At 55.8% G+C, this 17856-nt stretch overlaps 1 protein-coding gene across 3 annotated transcripts; it reads right to left on the reverse strand.

Moving 5' to 3' along the window:
* Positions 1 to 862: 862 nt before the first annotated feature.
* Positions 863 to 17760, reverse strand: AMOTL2 (angiomotin like 2). 3 transcript variants are annotated; one of them, XM_045857055.1, is made up of 10 exons: positions 17389 to 17760; positions 13932 to 14726; positions 10990 to 11284; positions 9827 to 9971; positions 9357 to 9449; positions 6219 to 6514; positions 5226 to 5536; positions 4249 to 4466; positions 3501 to 3677; positions 863 to 2709 (listed from the first exon to the last, which is right to left on the reverse strand). In XM_045857055.1, exons 2-10 carry the CDS (start codon positions 14663 to 14665, stop codon positions 2651 to 2653), a joined length of 2328 nt encoding a protein of 775 aa, XP_045713011.1. In that variant the 5' UTR covers positions 14666 to 14726; positions 17389 to 17760; the 3' UTR covers positions 863 to 2650. The 3 variants fall into 3 exon arrangements, with proteins under 3 accessions (XP_045713011.1, XP_045713009.1, XP_045713010.1); XM_045857053.1 differs by having other exon boundaries at positions 3501 to 3680; XM_045857054.1 differs by lacking the exon at positions 17389 to 17760 and adding an exon at positions 16848 to 16958 and having other exon boundaries at positions 3501 to 3680.
* Positions 17761 to 17856: the final 96 nt, after the last annotated feature.

Below are 17856 nucleotides of genomic sequence, written 5' to 3' on the forward strand. Positions count from 1 at the left end.
GCCTGGCTGCCTGCTGCTTTGTGGTCAGACTGACTGCCAGCCCACATCCTGACCGGGACCTTGGTGTGCCGGCTGGCCCAGAGACAGACACTGTTGCTGACGTGAGAACACCTGAGATTGAGTGTTCTTCTCTTTTATGGATGGGAGGGCATATTTTCCTGTCCCCAGGGCAAGAGCGTGGTGACGCCACAATTAGGGAGAGGCAGTGCCCAAGAACACCCTCTGCCCGCATCCCAGCAGAGGGCAAGCATGGTGCCCAGTCTCTCAGAGGGTGCCAGACAACTTTCTGTGCTGGGTGGGGTGGAGAGAAAACAGGAGTAGGGGGAAGGATAAGGCCACCTTTGGACACCCACTTCCCCTGTGGACTAACCAGTGTGCGGCCACATGGAGCCAGTTAGGACAAAGCTACCTGGGGAGGTGGCCCACCTGCCAGACCCTCCTAGGCTGAAGTGTTCTCTGTGCAGGTGGAAAGAAAGCCGATATCCTCATTCTCTTTAATGCAGCCTTACTAACTTCCCAGCACTGGTGGATTCTTGGAGATTATACTATGTACCATCCTAACCTTGCAAATAAGGAGGATGGATCTGCTACCTTGCCCACTGGTATCCCAGTCAGAAAATGGGAACCAGCACCCTTCACTTCTCAGCACGAGGAAGGGCAGTGACCCTGAGCCGGCTGTTTCTGGGTGTGCCCTGGCCAGCATCTAAGAAGCAAGGCACACAGGAGCACAGGGCCGGGGTGTGGGGGCACAGCTCAGAGCTGAGAGTGGTAGGACACCGTGACATGGGTGGGCCCACCAAATCCTCACTCCCCACCTGGGTTCCCATCTTTCTCACTGCAGTCTCCCTTGTACAGACACCACTTTCAATTATTATTTTTTATTAAAATACTGTTACACCCAGCGGAATGCGGCAGCAATCCTGGTACAGGGTGGCATAACAAAACAGCCATGTTTACATCTTAAATATTTACGATAACTTAGACACACATCATGGTCTTTGGCAGAAAATGTTCACAGCACAAAAAATACTTTAAAATACCAAATATTAATCCAAAATATATTAAGTTGTTTTTTTCTTTTCACAATACTTTTTTACTTTTTCTTTTTTCTTTTTGCTTTGTAAACAATGCACATGAACCAAATGTGTTTTTTCTTTAGTTTTAAGAGGGATAAGGGGATTTAAAAAAAATGCAATTGTCCAGCAAATGCAAATGTTTAAAAAGGAACCATGGGAATAAAATAACACATACAGAACTTAAAAACAGGAAAGGAAAAAACAAAGATCCAAAGACAACTAAAAACAGTCCAAACTGCTAATACCCACCCAATGCCCCTGGGCTGAGTTGGGGGGCTCCTTAAGACCAGGAGTCAAAGTCAGGGCTGCTGGTGGGCTGCCCTGTGGGTCCTCCCCTCTAATTCTAGGTACTGGCCCTGCTACAGGGCGCTGGGCACGGGTGGCTCGAGGAGCCAGCCTCATGGTGCCATTTTGTGATGGCGGCTCCCTTCAAAGGACTATTTGAGTTGCATCTTGTAGTTCATCAATGAATTTTCACTAGCACTGCTCCCTCTCTCAGTTCCTCCAGTGGGGCAACAAAGACTCTGATGAGAACACAGCAACTTCTCCAGTTTCCTTCGAGAGAACCGGCGCAGGGAAGCGCCCCCGTGGCAGATGTCCGTGTGGTGGCTCATTGCATCTGGCTCAGGGCTCATCCGAACCGACAGGATATCCCGGGGACAGGGACTGCGGAGCCATTTCAAGAAGCCAGTGATTGGGGGCGGGGCGGGTGGGGTCTCATGGGCATTTAAAACAGGGCTCAAAATGGGAAGAAAAGATAGCCAGTATCTCGAGGATCAACCAGTACCAAAATCCATGGGCCAAGAACCCGAGAGCGGGAGGTAACTGGGAAGCTGGTGAGAAGTTCCAGGAACCAGGGCAGCAGGATGAGTGTATAGAATGAGGGGCCAAGTCCGAAGCAGCACGCTTCAGTCTTCCGTTCCACAAGAAAGGGAATTATATACAAACTGCCCAGCAGATCCCAGTGCATTTAAAGAGCCCTTACCCACTCCGAGTGAGGGGGCAACACCGTGGCTTCTGCAGGACTAACACTTTCAATGGTCCCCCCCAAAGAAGCAAGTCTTAGTGATCCCAAGGAGGCAGTGAGTAGCTGAGGAGCAGATGAGGTTGGCTGGGACCACACTTAGCCAGAGAGGAACACTGTGGCCAACTTGATTACGGAACTAGCCTACCTGGTATCCACGGGCAGCCATCCTTGGCAATCAGGCCCTTAAACACACCCACTCCCTTCCTCTCTGTTGCCTGAGGGTACAAAGAGGGGGAGTCAGCTCTCTCCTAGGCCTTCAGTGGCTTCCCCAACAGCAAGGCTTGGCAGCAGGGAAAGGCTGAATCCTCATTGTGCACGGGCCCAGGAGGAATGTGGGGCTAACAAGCAGTGTCTTCTGGGGCGCAGGTACTTGCACAGCATCCCTCTTCCCCGTAGCATCCTTCCTAAGCACCTGGGACCAGGAGGTCGATGGGAATGAATGCCTGGTTGAGGGAAGTGGAGGAGCAGCAGTTGGACGGGCTGCTGGAATGGCCGAATGGCAGAGGACAGCAGGGGACAGTTCCAAGTCCCCCTGGCATCAGCTCCTTCAGATCAGTATCTCCACCATGTCTGACAAGTCCTGGACTCTCGAAGCAGTGACAGAGTCTGCAGAGACCAGAGCACAGGCACACATGTCAGCAAGTGCTTCCAGAGCACTCTTTTAAACCCTGGCACATTCTGAATGTAGGCTCTTTCTTCATCAACCATTCCCACCTTCGCTGCCCAGGTACCCACTTCCCATAACCTGGCCCGCTAAGCATAATGCTCTACTCCCTCTTAGCTCTCCACCCAGACTACCAACCTCCAGTGTGCAAGACACATTTGTTTATAACTTTGAACTTCTTGGAGGGCTTGGAGGGAGGGTGGAGAGCCCCGAGGAGGCAGGCTGCAGCATTCTTTTCATGCCTGTGGTTTTCTGAGATGTGAGGCACAAGCAAATATGCAAAGGCTAATGTGAAACGGAGCAAAAAATTTAAATGGCATCTTCTCAACTTTCTCCTTCCTGGACTCTTCTTTAAACGAAGCCTTCTAACACCAGAGTGCCATGAGGATAATTTGCCAAGCTCCATATCTTAGATATTTAGATTGGCAATTAATTATGTAAGGAAAAGTAGGAAAGAGGAGATAAAGTGTGTCCCATGAGGTCGCTTTCTTTCTGAATTCTGGATCTGTCTGTAATCAGGCTTTTCCACTCTTCCTCTGTTCATGTATCCAAGCAGCCCTCGAGTTCACACCGAGGCAGGACACACACCCTGCTCGCCCGTCACTCTGTAGGGCTCTCCCTGGAGTGGGGGCAGCGAACAGAAGGGCTCTGGGAAGGGGTCTGGTACTGCCCTTCACACCCCAGTGTGCCCTCAGCCTTGCTAGACACAGAAGCTAGGAACATGGGGACCTACCCAGTGAGGCTGTCCTCTGGGCACTGCTGCATCCCAGAAGGCTGTCGGGCTCCAGCCCCAGGCAAGCAGTGGTGCCGTCTGGAAGGCCGTCAGTCTGGGTGCTCCCATCCCTGCTCCCGTGTTTGGCATGGGCAGGAAGGGGAGCCGCAGCCACTGGCTCCTCCGCAGGGGCCCTGTCTGCTGGAAAGGCAGGGGGTGAAAGTTATTGCTGCATTCACGAGATGTGGCCCCCATGAAGAATACCCTGAGTTTACTGCACCTCCTGGGGGCACAAGGTAGTGCGGGTCGCTCTGGATGAGCAAGGATGCTCTCTGGTTAAGACTAAATGCTCCTGTTTCCAAATGGGAGTAACCATTAGGCTCAACTGGTTTCCACATGTTTGGTGTGGTAGAACCCTTCTTTGTTTATAGGTTAAACCCTAAAATTGGCAGGGATTCTAGAATTTCTATGGAGTCTGCTTGGGGGGGGGGGGGGAGGTGTGGAAGGGGCTTGCCCTGAAGGTGCCTTTGCACAGGAAGCTTTTCTACTTAGATGGTAAGGGGCTGGCGCTGAGGGGGGTGCAATTTATGGAGAGGGGGGCTACAGCACCCCTTTTCACAATGGGCTGCAGGATCACTGGAATCAGAATAGCAGCTGGCTCCCCAGGGAGGGGGTCAGAAAGCCCTGGCTCGTCTGAGCCTCAGTTCTGGGAAGAAAGGCCTGAGAGTGACCTACTCTTCTACTATGCCTTCCATAAGCCCCTGCTCACCTGCAGCCAACCAGGTAGGGGCATCCACTTGCCGCTCACTAGAGGAGAGTCCCTGCCAGCCCTGGGTCCCTGCTGCTGCAGCCGCAAAGATAGATGGCACGGACTTGGCGGGCCGCAGGGAGCCCTGCGTGGCCTTGCTGGGGTCTTTCCTGGAGCGCTGCTGAAGGACCTTGATCACTGCGTCCTTCTCCAAGATCTGGGCGTGGAGCACTTTCAACCTGAGGGGAGGGGTCAGGCCCACACCGTTAGATGTACAGACCTAGCAGCCTCTACCCTCCCTACCTGGTAACGGCTGGAGGGAAAGCCCTGACTACAGCCAGGTTGGACCCAACTGCCTTTGCAACAGGGCCAGAATGGGGCCTTCATAAATGTCATCATAGCTTTGGATTTTGATGCTCTGGAAACCACCCCTTCTCATACCAGCAGGTCATCACGGGTTCTAGACTCATCTGGTGATAGCAATGGCAACCCTCGTCCTGGGGTGCAACACCCCAGAGCTACTGACCATAGACAAGCTCAGTCGATGTGCTTGTGCTTTTGAGTCAGATACAGGTCAAATGAAATCTTGAGGGGCTTCTGACAAGATTTTTGGAGAGAAAAAAATGCTAGCTACCTCCAAGCCAGGGACCCAGTCCTCATCGCTCCTGGGTGGTACATGGTGTGGACTCAGTTGGAAAGTCTCAGTCTCTGATTTACACGGTGGAAGGGGAGCGGGTGGAGGCCCTGAGCCTTGGACGGCATCCAGCACCTGCACAGCCAGGGTCTCTGGCTCGGACCAAGGACTCAGCTGCTATCTCTGGGAAGGAGCATGCCTACGACGCCTGGTGTGCCAGACACACAGGGTCAGCTCAGAATAGGAGGGACAGCTGAGCCGTGTGGGGAGAGGGGCCTGTTTACCAGAGATCAAGGACACGGCAGAGACTGGACACCGCTGCCTCCCACTCCCCTCTCTGGCGCCCTGGCCTGCGATGCCGAACCTGCTTTCCATCTCCTGATGCCTGTGGCCCCCGGCGAGCAGGCCCTCATTGAAGCTGCTGCTGGGGGAGGGCTGCGGGGAGTGTCGGATGAGAGTGGTGTCCCGCTGGGCGGCAGCTGTGGCGGCAGCATCCATGGCAAACTGCCTCATGGCACGTTCCTCCAAATACTTCTGCTCCCACTTGGTCATGTCGGCTTCCAGCGCCAGGATCTGCTCCTCCTTCTCCCGCAGTTGCTCCGACAGCCGCAGGGCACTAAGCTCTGAGGACCCGCTACTGCCACTGCTACTGCCACTGGGGGTGCTGGCCTGTCTCTGCAAAGCAAGGAGCACTGCGGTCAAGGGACAGAGGTTGGGGCATGCCAGCCACTGGCGCTCACCCCACAGGAGGTCTCTCAGTTATGCCTGGGCTCACCTAGCCACTCACAGCACATTCTACTCCCGCCCAGCTTCCACCCAGAAACAAAGGAGGTAGTGGCACAGGATCCCTGAATCCTATGGCCAAAGTACAGGAAAGATCAGGGCTGCCTCTGGACCACAAGTGACCACAGGTGACCACATATGTTATCCTTCCAAATGGGGAAGGGGTACTCTTAATAATGACACTGAATAACAGGTGTAAACTAGGGCAGACCTGGGTGTACCAGGAGGTTTGGTTGTCAGCCTACCTCTTGTGGGGAAGGGTAAGGCTGGGAGTGGAGACAGAGCTCTATCTGGTTTGTAAATACCAGAGTCATTCACACAATCCAAAGAGAGGATGATAAAGATTCAGGATGTGGGTGACCATCTCTCTTATCTTGGGAAGACACATGAGAGTTGGCTAGTCTTCTGGTGGTTGGGAGGAGCCTTGTAGCGAGGATGAGGAACAGATCATTCCTGCTTTCCAAGGTGGACCTAGGCCTGTTCTGCACAGGGGCTCCTAGGTCCCAGGGACTTTGGAACTGGCCTCCTCAGGGGCTGTCCTAGCTCTGCTACCTCCACGGGGCTCCTAGCTCACCTGCTGTGCACGCAGAGCCTTGAGTTCCTGCTCCAGGCGAGTGCGCAGACGTAGCTCCAGCTGCTCACGCTTCTCACATGCAGCCTGCAGCTGCCCAAGAGCCTGCTGCAGCCGCTCCACCTTCTCCACGTAGGCCTGCTTCTTGCGCAGCTCCTCCTCAGCTCGCGCTGCCCGGCCCTGGGCATTGCTCAGAGCCTGCTCCAGCAGCTCAGCCCGCCGCCGCTGGTCCTCGATGGCACCACGCAGCAGTGCTATCTCCCGTTCCAGCTTCTCCTGCTCCTGCTGCTGCTCATAGCCTGCAGGGAGGGGAGGGGCTCGGTCAGTGTGTCCAGTGTGTTGGTCCGCTGCAGGGCAGAAGGGACGGGCTCTGGGGCCTGCCTGATGCACTCAGAGACACTGTCTCTAGAGAAGAACCATCACAGCACACTGGGATGTTCTGCTGTAATGGAACTGTTCTAACCCATGTCCGTCAATGCAGCGGCCACTTGGCACGTGTAGCTATTGACCACTTGAAATGTAGCTAGTTTGAGGGCAAAACTACAATTTTTCATTTTATTTAATTTTAATTAATGTTAATCTTTGGGCCACATGTGGCTAAGTGCCTGTCACACAGGACAGTATGGGTTCTAGAACAGAAGATTGGAGGCTTGGGACCCGGGCAGGCAGAAGGGAGGATGCCTTTACTCTGGGGGAGGACAGAGAGAACACAGCGGGCCCAGGTCAGCTCAGGCTCAGTCTGGATTTTCGAAGGCTGGACTCAAAGCTGGCCTCATTCCTTGACATGGAGGGAAAACTCGGGGAGGATCAATATTGTTGCAAGTTGAGCCGTTCATACCGGGCTGGCTTCACGTTCAGTGAATGGGGTGGAGGGGCAGACGAGGGCAGCAGACGGAGTTTGGACCTGGAGGCCGTAACCCCTCCCCTGTATGGGTTCACTCACAGCTTACAGAGTTCGCAGGAGGCCTGTACCCCAACCCAGTCTCATTGTAACCCTCCTGTCTTAGTGTTCCAGGTGAAGAAACTGCCAAGGGGGTCAGATGGACAAGAACCAAACCTCGGGCACCCACGGCCAGATGCCCCAGGGAGGGCAGGGTATGACCAGAGCAGCCAGAGCTGGGGGTCTGTGTGAACTGCCTACCAGGGCAAGCAGGTGGCATTGGTGATAAGGACCGCACTTCCCTACTAGTGGAGGGGGTCGCGGGGATTGAAGTCAACCAGAAACATTTTCCCTGAGAACCCTGTGTTTTCTCCATGGCTGTTAATGAGCAAGGAAGAGCTGCTTGGCTTTCCTCAGCCCTTAGGGAGTCGGGGTGGGAGGTCTTCGGTTTCTGCTTCCACTAGATTCCTGCCTCCTCACACAAACTCCAGGGCCCTGGCAGGGCCTGAGAGTCCTCAGACCTTCGCCATCCCCAGCCACCAGAATAAAAAAACAAGATCTGGCCTGTCTGGGAGGGGAGCTCCTGCGGTGGGGTGCGCGGCGGGGAAGAGTGGGGAGAGGCGATGGGGGAGGGGTCGGGGGAAAGCCTGTGGGGGGAGCAGGCGCCTTTCGCTTGGAGAAATGGAGGTCCCCCATCTGCAAGCTCCAATCTCCCTTTGTGTTCACTCTCTCCCAAAGCAGCAGGCAGGAGGGCGCCAAGCAGCCAGGGAGCGGCGGGGGGACAGCCCGGAGCGGAACAGCCCAGCGGCTCTGGAATGCCAGGCATCCAGGTCACCCGCGGCTGCGAGATTACTGGCTCCAGCCAGGAGCCAAGAACAGCCTGTCGCTCGCTCCCTGGGGAGCGGAAACGCCTCCAGGCCCGCTCCCCCACGCCCCTCCTCTGCCGGCTCCCAGAAACTCGCCTGTGACTTCCTTTGTTTGGCAGATCCAGGCCCCAGAAGCAGGCCCTTTCCTACAGGACACCCTCATTCTGCCTCCTCCCAGCAACCAGCCCTCTGAACACTCAAGGCCTGCACCCTTCCCTTTCTCCCTCACCACCACCACCTCCCTCCCAGAGACAGGGTCCATGCCACCTCACCCCACCCAGCCAGCACAGCCTAGCGTACCTCCTGTCCCACCCCCACACCCTCTCACCCCTTTGAGGAAGGAGGTGCTGGCAGCCGTAGCTCACTCCTCGGGTTGCCCCACCATTTCTGGTCACCTCCTACTAGCTATGCCACCCACAGTAGGATTCCTGATGGGTTCCCTGATTCCTTCCTCAAGGCCACCCTCACCCAGTCACCATCCACTCCCATTCCTCTCCTCTGCACACACCCCCGACTATCACTACAGCTCAGAGTAGGAGCTCTGTGCTTCCTCTGTCCCTGCCCCGCCCCCCATGCTCCTCTCCCTGAACCTTCCAGCTGTTTCTTAACCTGTGGCCTCCTCTCCACCTGCCACTCCCTCAGAGCCTCTCTCTCTGGACACTGGGGGCCCTTAGTCACTAGTCCCCAGGGCTGGGGCACCTATACCCTTGAACCTGTGTTCCTCTTGATTCTATTCCTTCCTCAAGCTCAGGCCCTTTCTCTTCACTTCCCCACCCCAGTACCTTCCTGGGGCCTGTTCTCTCTCTGCTCAACTTCTGATGGACAAATGAGTGACGGAATGGAATAGCCAGTAACAGACTCACTCAGTCTTCAAGGAGACTTCACCAGCCCCCTTAGATAAGCCTCCCCAACCTTCTTTTTTGCTGCCGTCAGGTGCCTCCATGCTCCCCAGATTCTCACCTGCCCGCCCATGGGGCACTCCTGTCCTTTCTGTTGCCTGAAACTCCCTGGGAAACTCAGACACTTCCTCTCTTCCATCTCACCGTCTCAAGGGCAATCCCGCCTCCTCCACTGCCCCCCATGCCTGCTTCCAAAGGACCAAAGGATGCTGCACCGATGGTCAGTACCGCAGCTCAGCAAATCACCACTCCCCAGCCGTCCCCCTTGTATCCACTGATGTCCCCAATAAATAGAGAGCCAGGTTTTATTCTTCTTTGGAAGCCACCCCTCTCCCCAAGTCCAGTACAGCGCTGGGCGCACAGCAGGCATTCAGTAAGCCTGTACTCTAAGCACTGGTTTGACAAGGGAAAGACCTAATGCTCCCTGTTCAAAGGTGCTGCCGTGCTCCCACCACACGCACACCTGGCCAGGCTTCTGGGTAGGACCCCTACTCACTCTGAGCAAGCAGCTTGGCCACCATGTCCTGACTGCTGGCCTGGGCCTCCTGCGTCTTGCTCGCCAGGCGGCGGTTTGCCGATTCCAATCTCTCTGTTTGAAATAAAGGAAAGATGTTCGAGTGTCAAATGAAGCTGCCTGCTCAGGTGTCCTTTGGGGTCCTATCTACAGGGCTGCATCCTCTAAGCTAAGGATGGGCTCACAGGGGAGCCCCTGGATCAGCTCAGGACCTAATGAGGAGGGAGCACCTGGGGCCACATAGATAAGAGCTCCCCGAGGGGCTCCATGGTCCAGAAGTCAGAAATGAACATCACTCTGTCAGTGTGGCCCCCGAAGGATCTCAATGTGGTCCCCTTTGAGTCTATTCACACTCCTTTGTACAGAGCAGAGATTTTAAATTTCCCTTAGAATGGAGGAATCAACTGCTCTGCAGACACTCCTGCCCCTCCACCTGGGTGGCCTGCCCTCACCTCTAAGATCCCGGTTGAAGTCCTGCAGCCTCCTCATTTCGCTGTCCATCTTGTTCCGCATGGTCTTCTCCAGGGCCTCCCGCTTGGAAGACGCCCTCGTCAGGCTCTCGTGGGCCTCAGAGAGCCGCTGGATTTCGCCTTCCAGCTGCAAGAGGCAGACAGCAGAGGTGAAGGGAGGGGAGAGTTCCCAGGGGGTGTGCGCCATCAAAAGCCCCTCCTCCTCAGGTCCATGCTAATCTGATATCCCTCAGAAGTGAGAGAGGAGAGGGCAAAAACCCCCAGGCGGTGATGGTGGGAGCGTCGGAAGCTTGCAACTTGGGGCGGATGTCCAGGGGGCCAGACTGCTGGGACCAGCAAGCAAGGGTCCTGTTAACTGTCCCAAGGTCCAGATGCTTAGCGAAGCCAGGGCTCGGTACTCTGGAAACAGATGCCTCTGAGGTGAAAGCATTTTACTTTTGTCTGGCTTCTGCTGAGAAATCTGAGCCCGGTAGGCCAGGAATGGACACAAAAAGATTGAATCCATGTTCTGAGGTTTGACCTATTTTGGACACCACAGGACAGCCATGGAAGGCTTGAGGCCACCTGCTAAAGAATGGGGCACTGGACCCCAGCCTGAGCCACCTCTGCCTGGAGTATTTGCTCCTCTGGCCATCACCATCCATTGCAGAGCCAGCCTGGCCCAGCTGCCCCAGCTGCCCCTCCCACTTGGCTGCTGGCAGGTTCCGCACGTGCTCCTAGCTGGCCTGTGATTCCAATAAGTCGCTGGTTTTTTCCAAGAGGAGGGGCTTTCTCTTTGGCCAGGCTGGGCCCAGAACAGGCTTGCTGTTGTATGGGGGACACAAAGGGCTCTCTGTGGGAGGTGTCCGCAGGAGGGGAAGGGTGTGAGTGTGAGGGAGCTGGTGAATGAGCTCTTTCTAATCACCACTGGCCAGCAACTGCTCATGCTCCAGACCTGCTCTGTGGCCTCCCGGCTGCTCCCCAGCTGTCTGGAGTCAGCCAGGGAGGGTGCGTGAGGGATTAGGGGGTGGGAGGCAGAGGGACCGGTGAAAAGCCCAGCCAGATGAGCTCTCAGACTTCGTTGCCTGCCCTTCTACTCCCCACTCCCCATTCAGCCTTCAAGTCCTTTCCTCCCATGCCCCTCTAAGGCCCGGGGCAAGGCCTACCTTCTCAATTCGGACAGCCTTCTCCGCTGAGCTCTCCAGCTCCCTATGTAGCCTCTCATTGTCCCTGTGTAGCCTGGCATTCTCCCTCAGCACAGCCTCCATCTGGGCCAGCTGGGCACTGCCCGAGGTGGCCTGGGTGCTTCCTGGCCCCTCCACCCCAGGTGGACTGAAGGAGCCTAGTGGGCCATGGCCAAGAGCAGCTGGATGTGAGGGTGGAAGGTGCTCCTGGGGTTGTTGCAGGTACTGGTACTGCTGCTGTTGGAGGAATACAGGAGGCATCTGGGCCTGCAGGATCCTGGGGACAGAAGAGATGGTGCTCAGAGACTGTACAGAGAGCCCTATGGCTCCCACCCAGGAGCAGCCTGAGGCAGCCTGGCCCTCCCAGGCAAACTGGAAAGACAAGTCAACTTAGCCTCCCTACAGTAGGAAAGGCCTTTTCCACATGGTGTCTGCCTAAGACCCTCAAGGGCCAGGAGAGCAGAGCTAGAGGGAATTAAGATCAGAATGCTGGTTTCACACCCAGCTCCACTGTGGCCAAGGCCTTGGGAATCCACCTGAGCATCCCCGGATTTCCTAAACAACCAGTGCTTAAAGAAGGCATCTTAAAAAATGTGCACTCCATCCTTCTCATCAAAAACAGGTTCATTCTGGGTCCGGAGGCCACATCAATTGTGACTGAGCACACAGCCTCCCAGGCCCTGGGGCCACGTGGCAGCTCAGGCCCCAGTTCAGGCATTACTTTAGCACCTGCCGGTGTGGCACACTCCCATTCTCCTCTCCTATTTCGGGTCCCTAGCAGGGACATTTTTAGAAGACTGTGGCTAAGGTTGGAGTGGCGAGACAGATGTCAGGATGAGAGTCTGAGCTCCAGAGCCTGACAAAATAGACATTTAAATCCCCAAGGTGCCAGTGTGGCTCTGCTAAGTCACGAGGGTGAGCACCTCTAGCTTCAAGGGGGTTCGTGAGGGCCACACAAGGCCCCGCTGAGCGCTGGGCCTTGGGCTGCCACTGCCACCATCGTGGCCTCTTCTAGGGGTGACCACAGCTCACTCTCTGTTTAAAGAGTAAATGTGACCCAAACACTGCATTTTCTTAGGTGTGGGAGCCGCCTCTGGACTACCACAATACCCTGAGCGCAGGGACAACATGCTACTGGCCTCTAGCACTGGTATGACACACACCTCAGGGTCCTGTGTCGAGGTAGGGAGCAAAAGGCAAGAGGCATGGGGTGAGGGGTGGGGGTGACACAGACCCTTTCTGGTGTCCGTGACTCCCAGTGCAAAAGAACAGACTGTCTGAGTTTTATCAGAAACCGTCCAATTCCCAGAAACCCCATGAAAATGGAATTCCACTTTGGGGTCCATCACTGCAGTACTCATGCCCACCACCCTCCCTCCCCGCTTCAGCCTTGCTCCCTGTTCTTCCGAGGACCCTTGACAAAAAGAGCCTGCCCCCAGGTCCCAACAAACAGCCTCCATCGGAGCAGCCCAAAGGCGAGGCTGCGCAGATATATTTCTCTTCCTGCCTCAGGGAGGGCTTCCTCTGAGAGCTGAGCAGAGGGTCCCCTCTGGGATGTCCAGGCTCTCCCCGCGCTGCTAACTGTGGCCTTCCCGGGGTTGCTTCATGCACTTGCTCCCCCTGCACTGGGCCTGGCAGACACAACTGGCATTCTTTGGGGATGACCTAGCTCCCAGAAAGAATAGAGTCTCCTTTCCCTTCACACTTGCTCTCCTTTCCCCTCCCCCTCCCTCTCTCTTTTTGTTCTGCAAACAGTCTACTTCCTTTCCACGATATTATCTTTTCCTGACAGGGTTCAATAAGGCTGGTCTCAAAGAAGAAACCACGACTCAGCTTCCGAAACGCTCCCCAACCCAGCCCTGAGAAGGGAGATAAGGTAGGGAGCCTGGGAGCGAGGGGTTGGAGAGAACCCACAAGGCTCTGGTCCCTTCGATACCAACACCCTTGCGTCACTCATTTCTCGAGAGCAAGGAAAGGCCAAATGGTGGGAAAGTGGTGACTAAATGAAGACTCAGTAGGCGTGAAGAGAAGCAGACTTTGACCTTGAACCACCAAAGGAAGGGAGTCCGCAAATCCTCAGGCCCCTCTGGTGGGGTTTCCCAGACCTCCCTGGGGGATGATGCAAGGTGTGTGAAGTGAAGGGTGTGTCAGCTTCATTTCTAGGAGCCTGTGTTTCTGCACACTCCCTGGGCTTCCTGTCTTCATTCTAGCCCCTTAGAATCCATTCTCTGCAGGCAGCCAGAGGGGCTTTTTAGAGACGTAAGTCAAATCACGTCCTGCAAACGCTTCTCTTCCCTTAGACTTAACCTCCAAGTCCCCCTAGTACCCTCTCCCGAGCCTCCACAGAAAGGGGCTTCTCTGGACCCAGAACCCTCTCTCCTTACAGGCTCCAGACACATGAAGCCCATGGATAAACATGAAAGGGGATAAACAGTAGAGGCAGGGCAGCTTCCGCCCCGGTATAGAGTTGGGAGAAGTCTTTAAGGAGATCATCTGGTCTTTCTGCCTCCAGTTAGGAGTGCCTCCCAATATTCACAGAAAACACCGTCCTCTCGTTAAAAATCCCCAGTTTAGCAATGATTCCCAACTGTCTTTAGCAAGTTCTTTCTGAAACCTAACCTTTAACCCCCTGCTGTAATTCATGCCCTTGGGAACTCTAATTACTCGACTGCTATAGCTAATCAGTCAGTGGTGTCCATTTCTGAATTAAAAACAAGGGATGTTCACTAAGTTCTTGTGTGACCTTGGCTGAGTCCCTCTCTCCTCTGGGCATGAGCCCCTCACTCTTGGGAAGGAGGGGGTTTCACCAGCTTTTCTCTGGGGCTTGCCAGCCCTTACATGAGGGGTCCTCTGGAAGCTCTCCACCCTGGGAGAACTACGCTGAAAGGAAGTCAAGAGCTTACAAGACTCAGATTGGCAGTTACCTGACTTCGGCATGCTGGAGGTGTGGACTGCCGCGGGCACGGTACCGTGGGTCGGTGACAGCAGTGGTGGTCTCGTGAGCTAGCACAACGTGTGGGTACTGAGGTGGAGGTCCCCGGGGCTCCGGGCCTTCGGCTGGGGGGCCCCTGGGAAGGGGGCCCTGCTGGTTTCGGGCCAGCTGTGGGAAGCTGTGGGAGGAGCTCATGTGGCTGGGGGCCCGGGCACCGTTCCTCTCCAGGGACAGCTGCAGGAGCCGTTCACTCAGGGAGCGCACATGCCCATGCCTCAGCTCTCGAAGGGCCTCGTCTTGCCTCCGATGGCTTCCAGGGGCCCCTCGGGGATCCTGATCACCAACAAGTGCCCGGGGCCCTGCCTGCTGGGCCGCATAGTACTGCAAGTGGGCTTTCGCCTCCTCATAGGTGGGCAGCTCCTCGCCCTTGCTGGGCTGTGGGCACAGCCGGTAGAGGGTGTTCTCTGCCAGGTGGGTGTCACCACCCTGGTGCTCCTGGCCCTGGGGTTCCTGCCTTGTGGCCTGCTGTAGCACCTGGCCGTCCTCGGGTGCCAAGATCTCCAGGGAGGCTTGGGGGCTGCCAGTGCCCCCAGCTCCAGCCCCACCCCGCAGGGCCTGCTGCTGGATGGCCAGCAGTGTACGTGTCTCAGTCAGGTTGCCATAGCGCAGCTGCTCTTGGATGAGGCGGTGCAGGACTGTCCCTGAGGAGTCTTCCAGAGTCCTCATGCTTCCTTGGTTTGCACACACCTGCCTGGACAATAGCCAGAGGCACGTGGCCCCAGGGCACCTAGGAAGAAAGAAGAGCAATGAGTAGGAGCACATGGGCCGGGGGTACTTTCCATTAGAGTCAGGTCCAAAGCATAATGGTAAAGAGCAAGACTTAGAGTGATGCACAAGCCTGAGTTCAAATGACAGCGCTGCCCCTACTGATCAAGGCAAATTATCTGACCTCTAAGCCTCAGCTCCTCCATCAGAAAATGGAAAGAAAAATGCTTGCTGCATGAGGTTGAAAATTAAAGGACACAATGGCTGCTGAGTTCCTGGCGTATTATAAATCTTTGGAAAGGATTACCAGTATAATTATATTCACAGAGACTTACTATGCCTTAGAGAGAGACACCAGCACCAAGAAAGCAATCAACCAGGAGCCACAGCCTCCTGCAGTCAGCCAACCGTCAAAGGACCTGATGAGAGACTCGAAGACAGGCCTAGTTCAAATCCACCCACTGACTATCCAGACCAGGGGTGGACAGGGCTCCAGTTCATTGGTAGGTGATAAAGAAAGAGACTAGTCCAGTAGAAGCCCCAGGCAGACAACCTCCAGCACTCCCTAGAATGAAGCAGGACTGAGATTCAGCCTTGACACAGCTAACCCACCGCTCTTTACCCTGCAGAACTCTCCCTTGTCATGGAGTGACCTTGGCAGCCACTCTACAAGGTAAATGGGAAGAAGGAGAAAACGCATCTGGAATGGTGGACAAGGGATGAAAGGTTTACAATAAGACAATGGTTTGTGAGACCAGACAGAAAGGTGCCACCCATCAAGGTTTGTGAGTTGGTCACATAGCCTGTGTGTTGACAGTATTGGCATGGGACCTCCAAGGAAAATAAAGAATGGACAATGTCTTAAGAGTTTACAATTATGGCCCCCACCCCACTACTTGGAAAAAGCCCCTGTGGTCATCTTGGCCACAAAGCAGACATGCGCTCAGCACCCTGACCTCAGTAACAACACCCACTTGAGCGCAAGTGAGGCTTTGAGCCTTGGAGGAGTAAGGGAGCAAGAGGGAGGCTCTTGCTCGCAGGGACCTGGAGTTGGAGGTAGGTGCTGTGGGTGCAAGTAGATTATTTCCTGAAGAAGGTGTTCTCTTCTGAGCTTGTGCTCCCAGTGGCTCATGCCTGGAAGGCTGCCTGCCTCACCAAGCTTCCTCTCCACAGCCTCCTCCAACACACACCTCCAAGCTGGGATTCAGGGAAAGCCAAACAAAGCCCACACCTCCACAAGTCCCGTGTGTATGGGGGGAGGGGAATGAGAGGAATGTGGCCGCTCCTCTGCCATAAAACTAGATCCTGCGCTGCTGCTGCCACAGTTTGGGCTGGAAGGTTGACAGAGCAGCCATTCTCAACCACTCCCACAGCTGAGGAGCAGGAGATAAGTCTGGAGAGCATCTCTGTGCCCATCCCTCCTAGCACCCAGTCATGCCATCACCCCCCACCCCCCCACAGGAGGCGTGGAGAGGCAACACTCCGGAGCTACCAAAGGCAACTCAAACAGGAATCAGTTCGCCCTAGAGCAGCGATTTTGCAACGGTGTGCCAGGGCAGGCCTAATGGTGTACCGCAGGAATTTTTGAAACATGCAGTACCTGACTGATTCAGTCAGGGGCACTGACCTATTTCCCCTTAGATTGTGTAAACGAATCAAAATTATACCGGTTTTCTGGTCAGATAAGCAAAAATTATATTTTTGTGTGTCTCGCAGAATTTTAGTAATTAGTTTATGTGTGCCACGAGATGAAAAAGGTTGAAAATCGCTGCCCTAGAGTTTTACCTGCCAGGCATTTCCCGAATTCATCACTATCCGCCTGACTCCGAGGAGGAAGACCGGGGCTACAGAGCTTTCCGGAGATTCTAGACCTCCTTCCTCCAACAGTGTGTCTGGGAGCAGGGAACACCTCTTTCGGGGCCTCTCTCCCCGAGTTTGTCCTCATCAACTTCTTCAGAGGCACATCTTTTCAGCCAAGCCGTTACTAAAATCTCCGCCACCTCCCCCGCCCGCCCCAACTCCGCCGCGCTTCCCCGCCGGGGTGCACCTCGGCTGCGCTAGCGCTCTCGATTCTACGAAGCCCACCCCTCGCCTCCTTCTAAGCAAGCACTCATCTCCGGCCTTCGCCTGGGCTCACGCACACCTAAAAAACTGCAGTGATGGTCTTCAACTGCGCCGACTCTCGGCCGAACACAAACACTTGAAGGCTGCCGGTGCACCTAGAGCGATCAGGCGACGGTAGCGGGTGGCCCTGAGAGGTCTTTTAAGTGTCGCGGGTCCGCCTCCTTCCCTCCCTAGCCAGCCCTCTTTGTTTTCCGAATGCTCCAGCGCTGACGTCACCGGGCTGGAAGGCAAGCTGCATTCTTTTCAGTGAGAGCAGAATTCGTGGCTCCAAAGAACATTTTCCAAGGAAGACAAAGAGGAATTCTTGGGCTAGTTGGGGGCAAAGGCACCTGTAACCCCTACCTTATCAGATCAGCCCTCAGGGCCCTGAGACTTAAATTGGAAACAGCATCTACTGCCTTATTTCGCGCTCCTCTCCCTGACTGGCGACCAAAACACGAACCCCACTCTCCCCAGAGGCTGCCCCTTTCCCCAGCCCTAGGAGACCTTCGAGACTTCGAGAGCTCCCCCATCCTGGGCGCACGGCAGGGCGTCCGCGGGGCAGAGTGGTCCTTGCCCACCTTTGTCGCTGCCTGGAAAGGGCGCCCTGCGCCCTGAGGACGCTGGGTCCGCCGGTCTCCTGCTCCCGGAAAAGGCCAGGCCGTGCCGGAGCTCGTGACTCGGCTGCGTCGGGTCTCCGCCGACCCTGTGCGCTGCCCGAAGCGCCGATCAGCCCTCCTTACAGCTGAGGCCCGCGGGTGCTCGTCGCGGTCAGACCTGACGCCCCAGCCGGGCTCTGCGCGGCTCAGCTCCCTGGCGGAGGTGTGCACTGGGCGGCGGCGCGAACGCTCTGGCAGCTCAGGCTCCAGCGCGCAGCCCCAGGGTCAGCCCTCGCCGGAGGCGGCTGCTATGCCAGGAATGTGAGAGTTTCAGGTTCCCCCTCGGGATCAAAGCGAACCACAAATAACCTCTCAGCGCGCCTCCCTCCTCCGCCCTCCGCCTCCTCCCGCTCCCTCCTCCCGGCCCCCGCCGTCCTCCGGGGAGGCGGC

Source organism: Phyllostomus hastatus, unplaced genomic scaffold (genome assembly GCF_019186645.2).
Source record: "Phyllostomus hastatus isolate PE091 unplaced genomic scaffold, TTU_PhHast_1.1 phas_scaffold_129, whole genome shotgun sequence".
Lineage (NCBI taxonomy): Eukaryota > Metazoa > Chordata > Mammalia > Chiroptera > Phyllostomidae > Phyllostomus > Phyllostomus hastatus.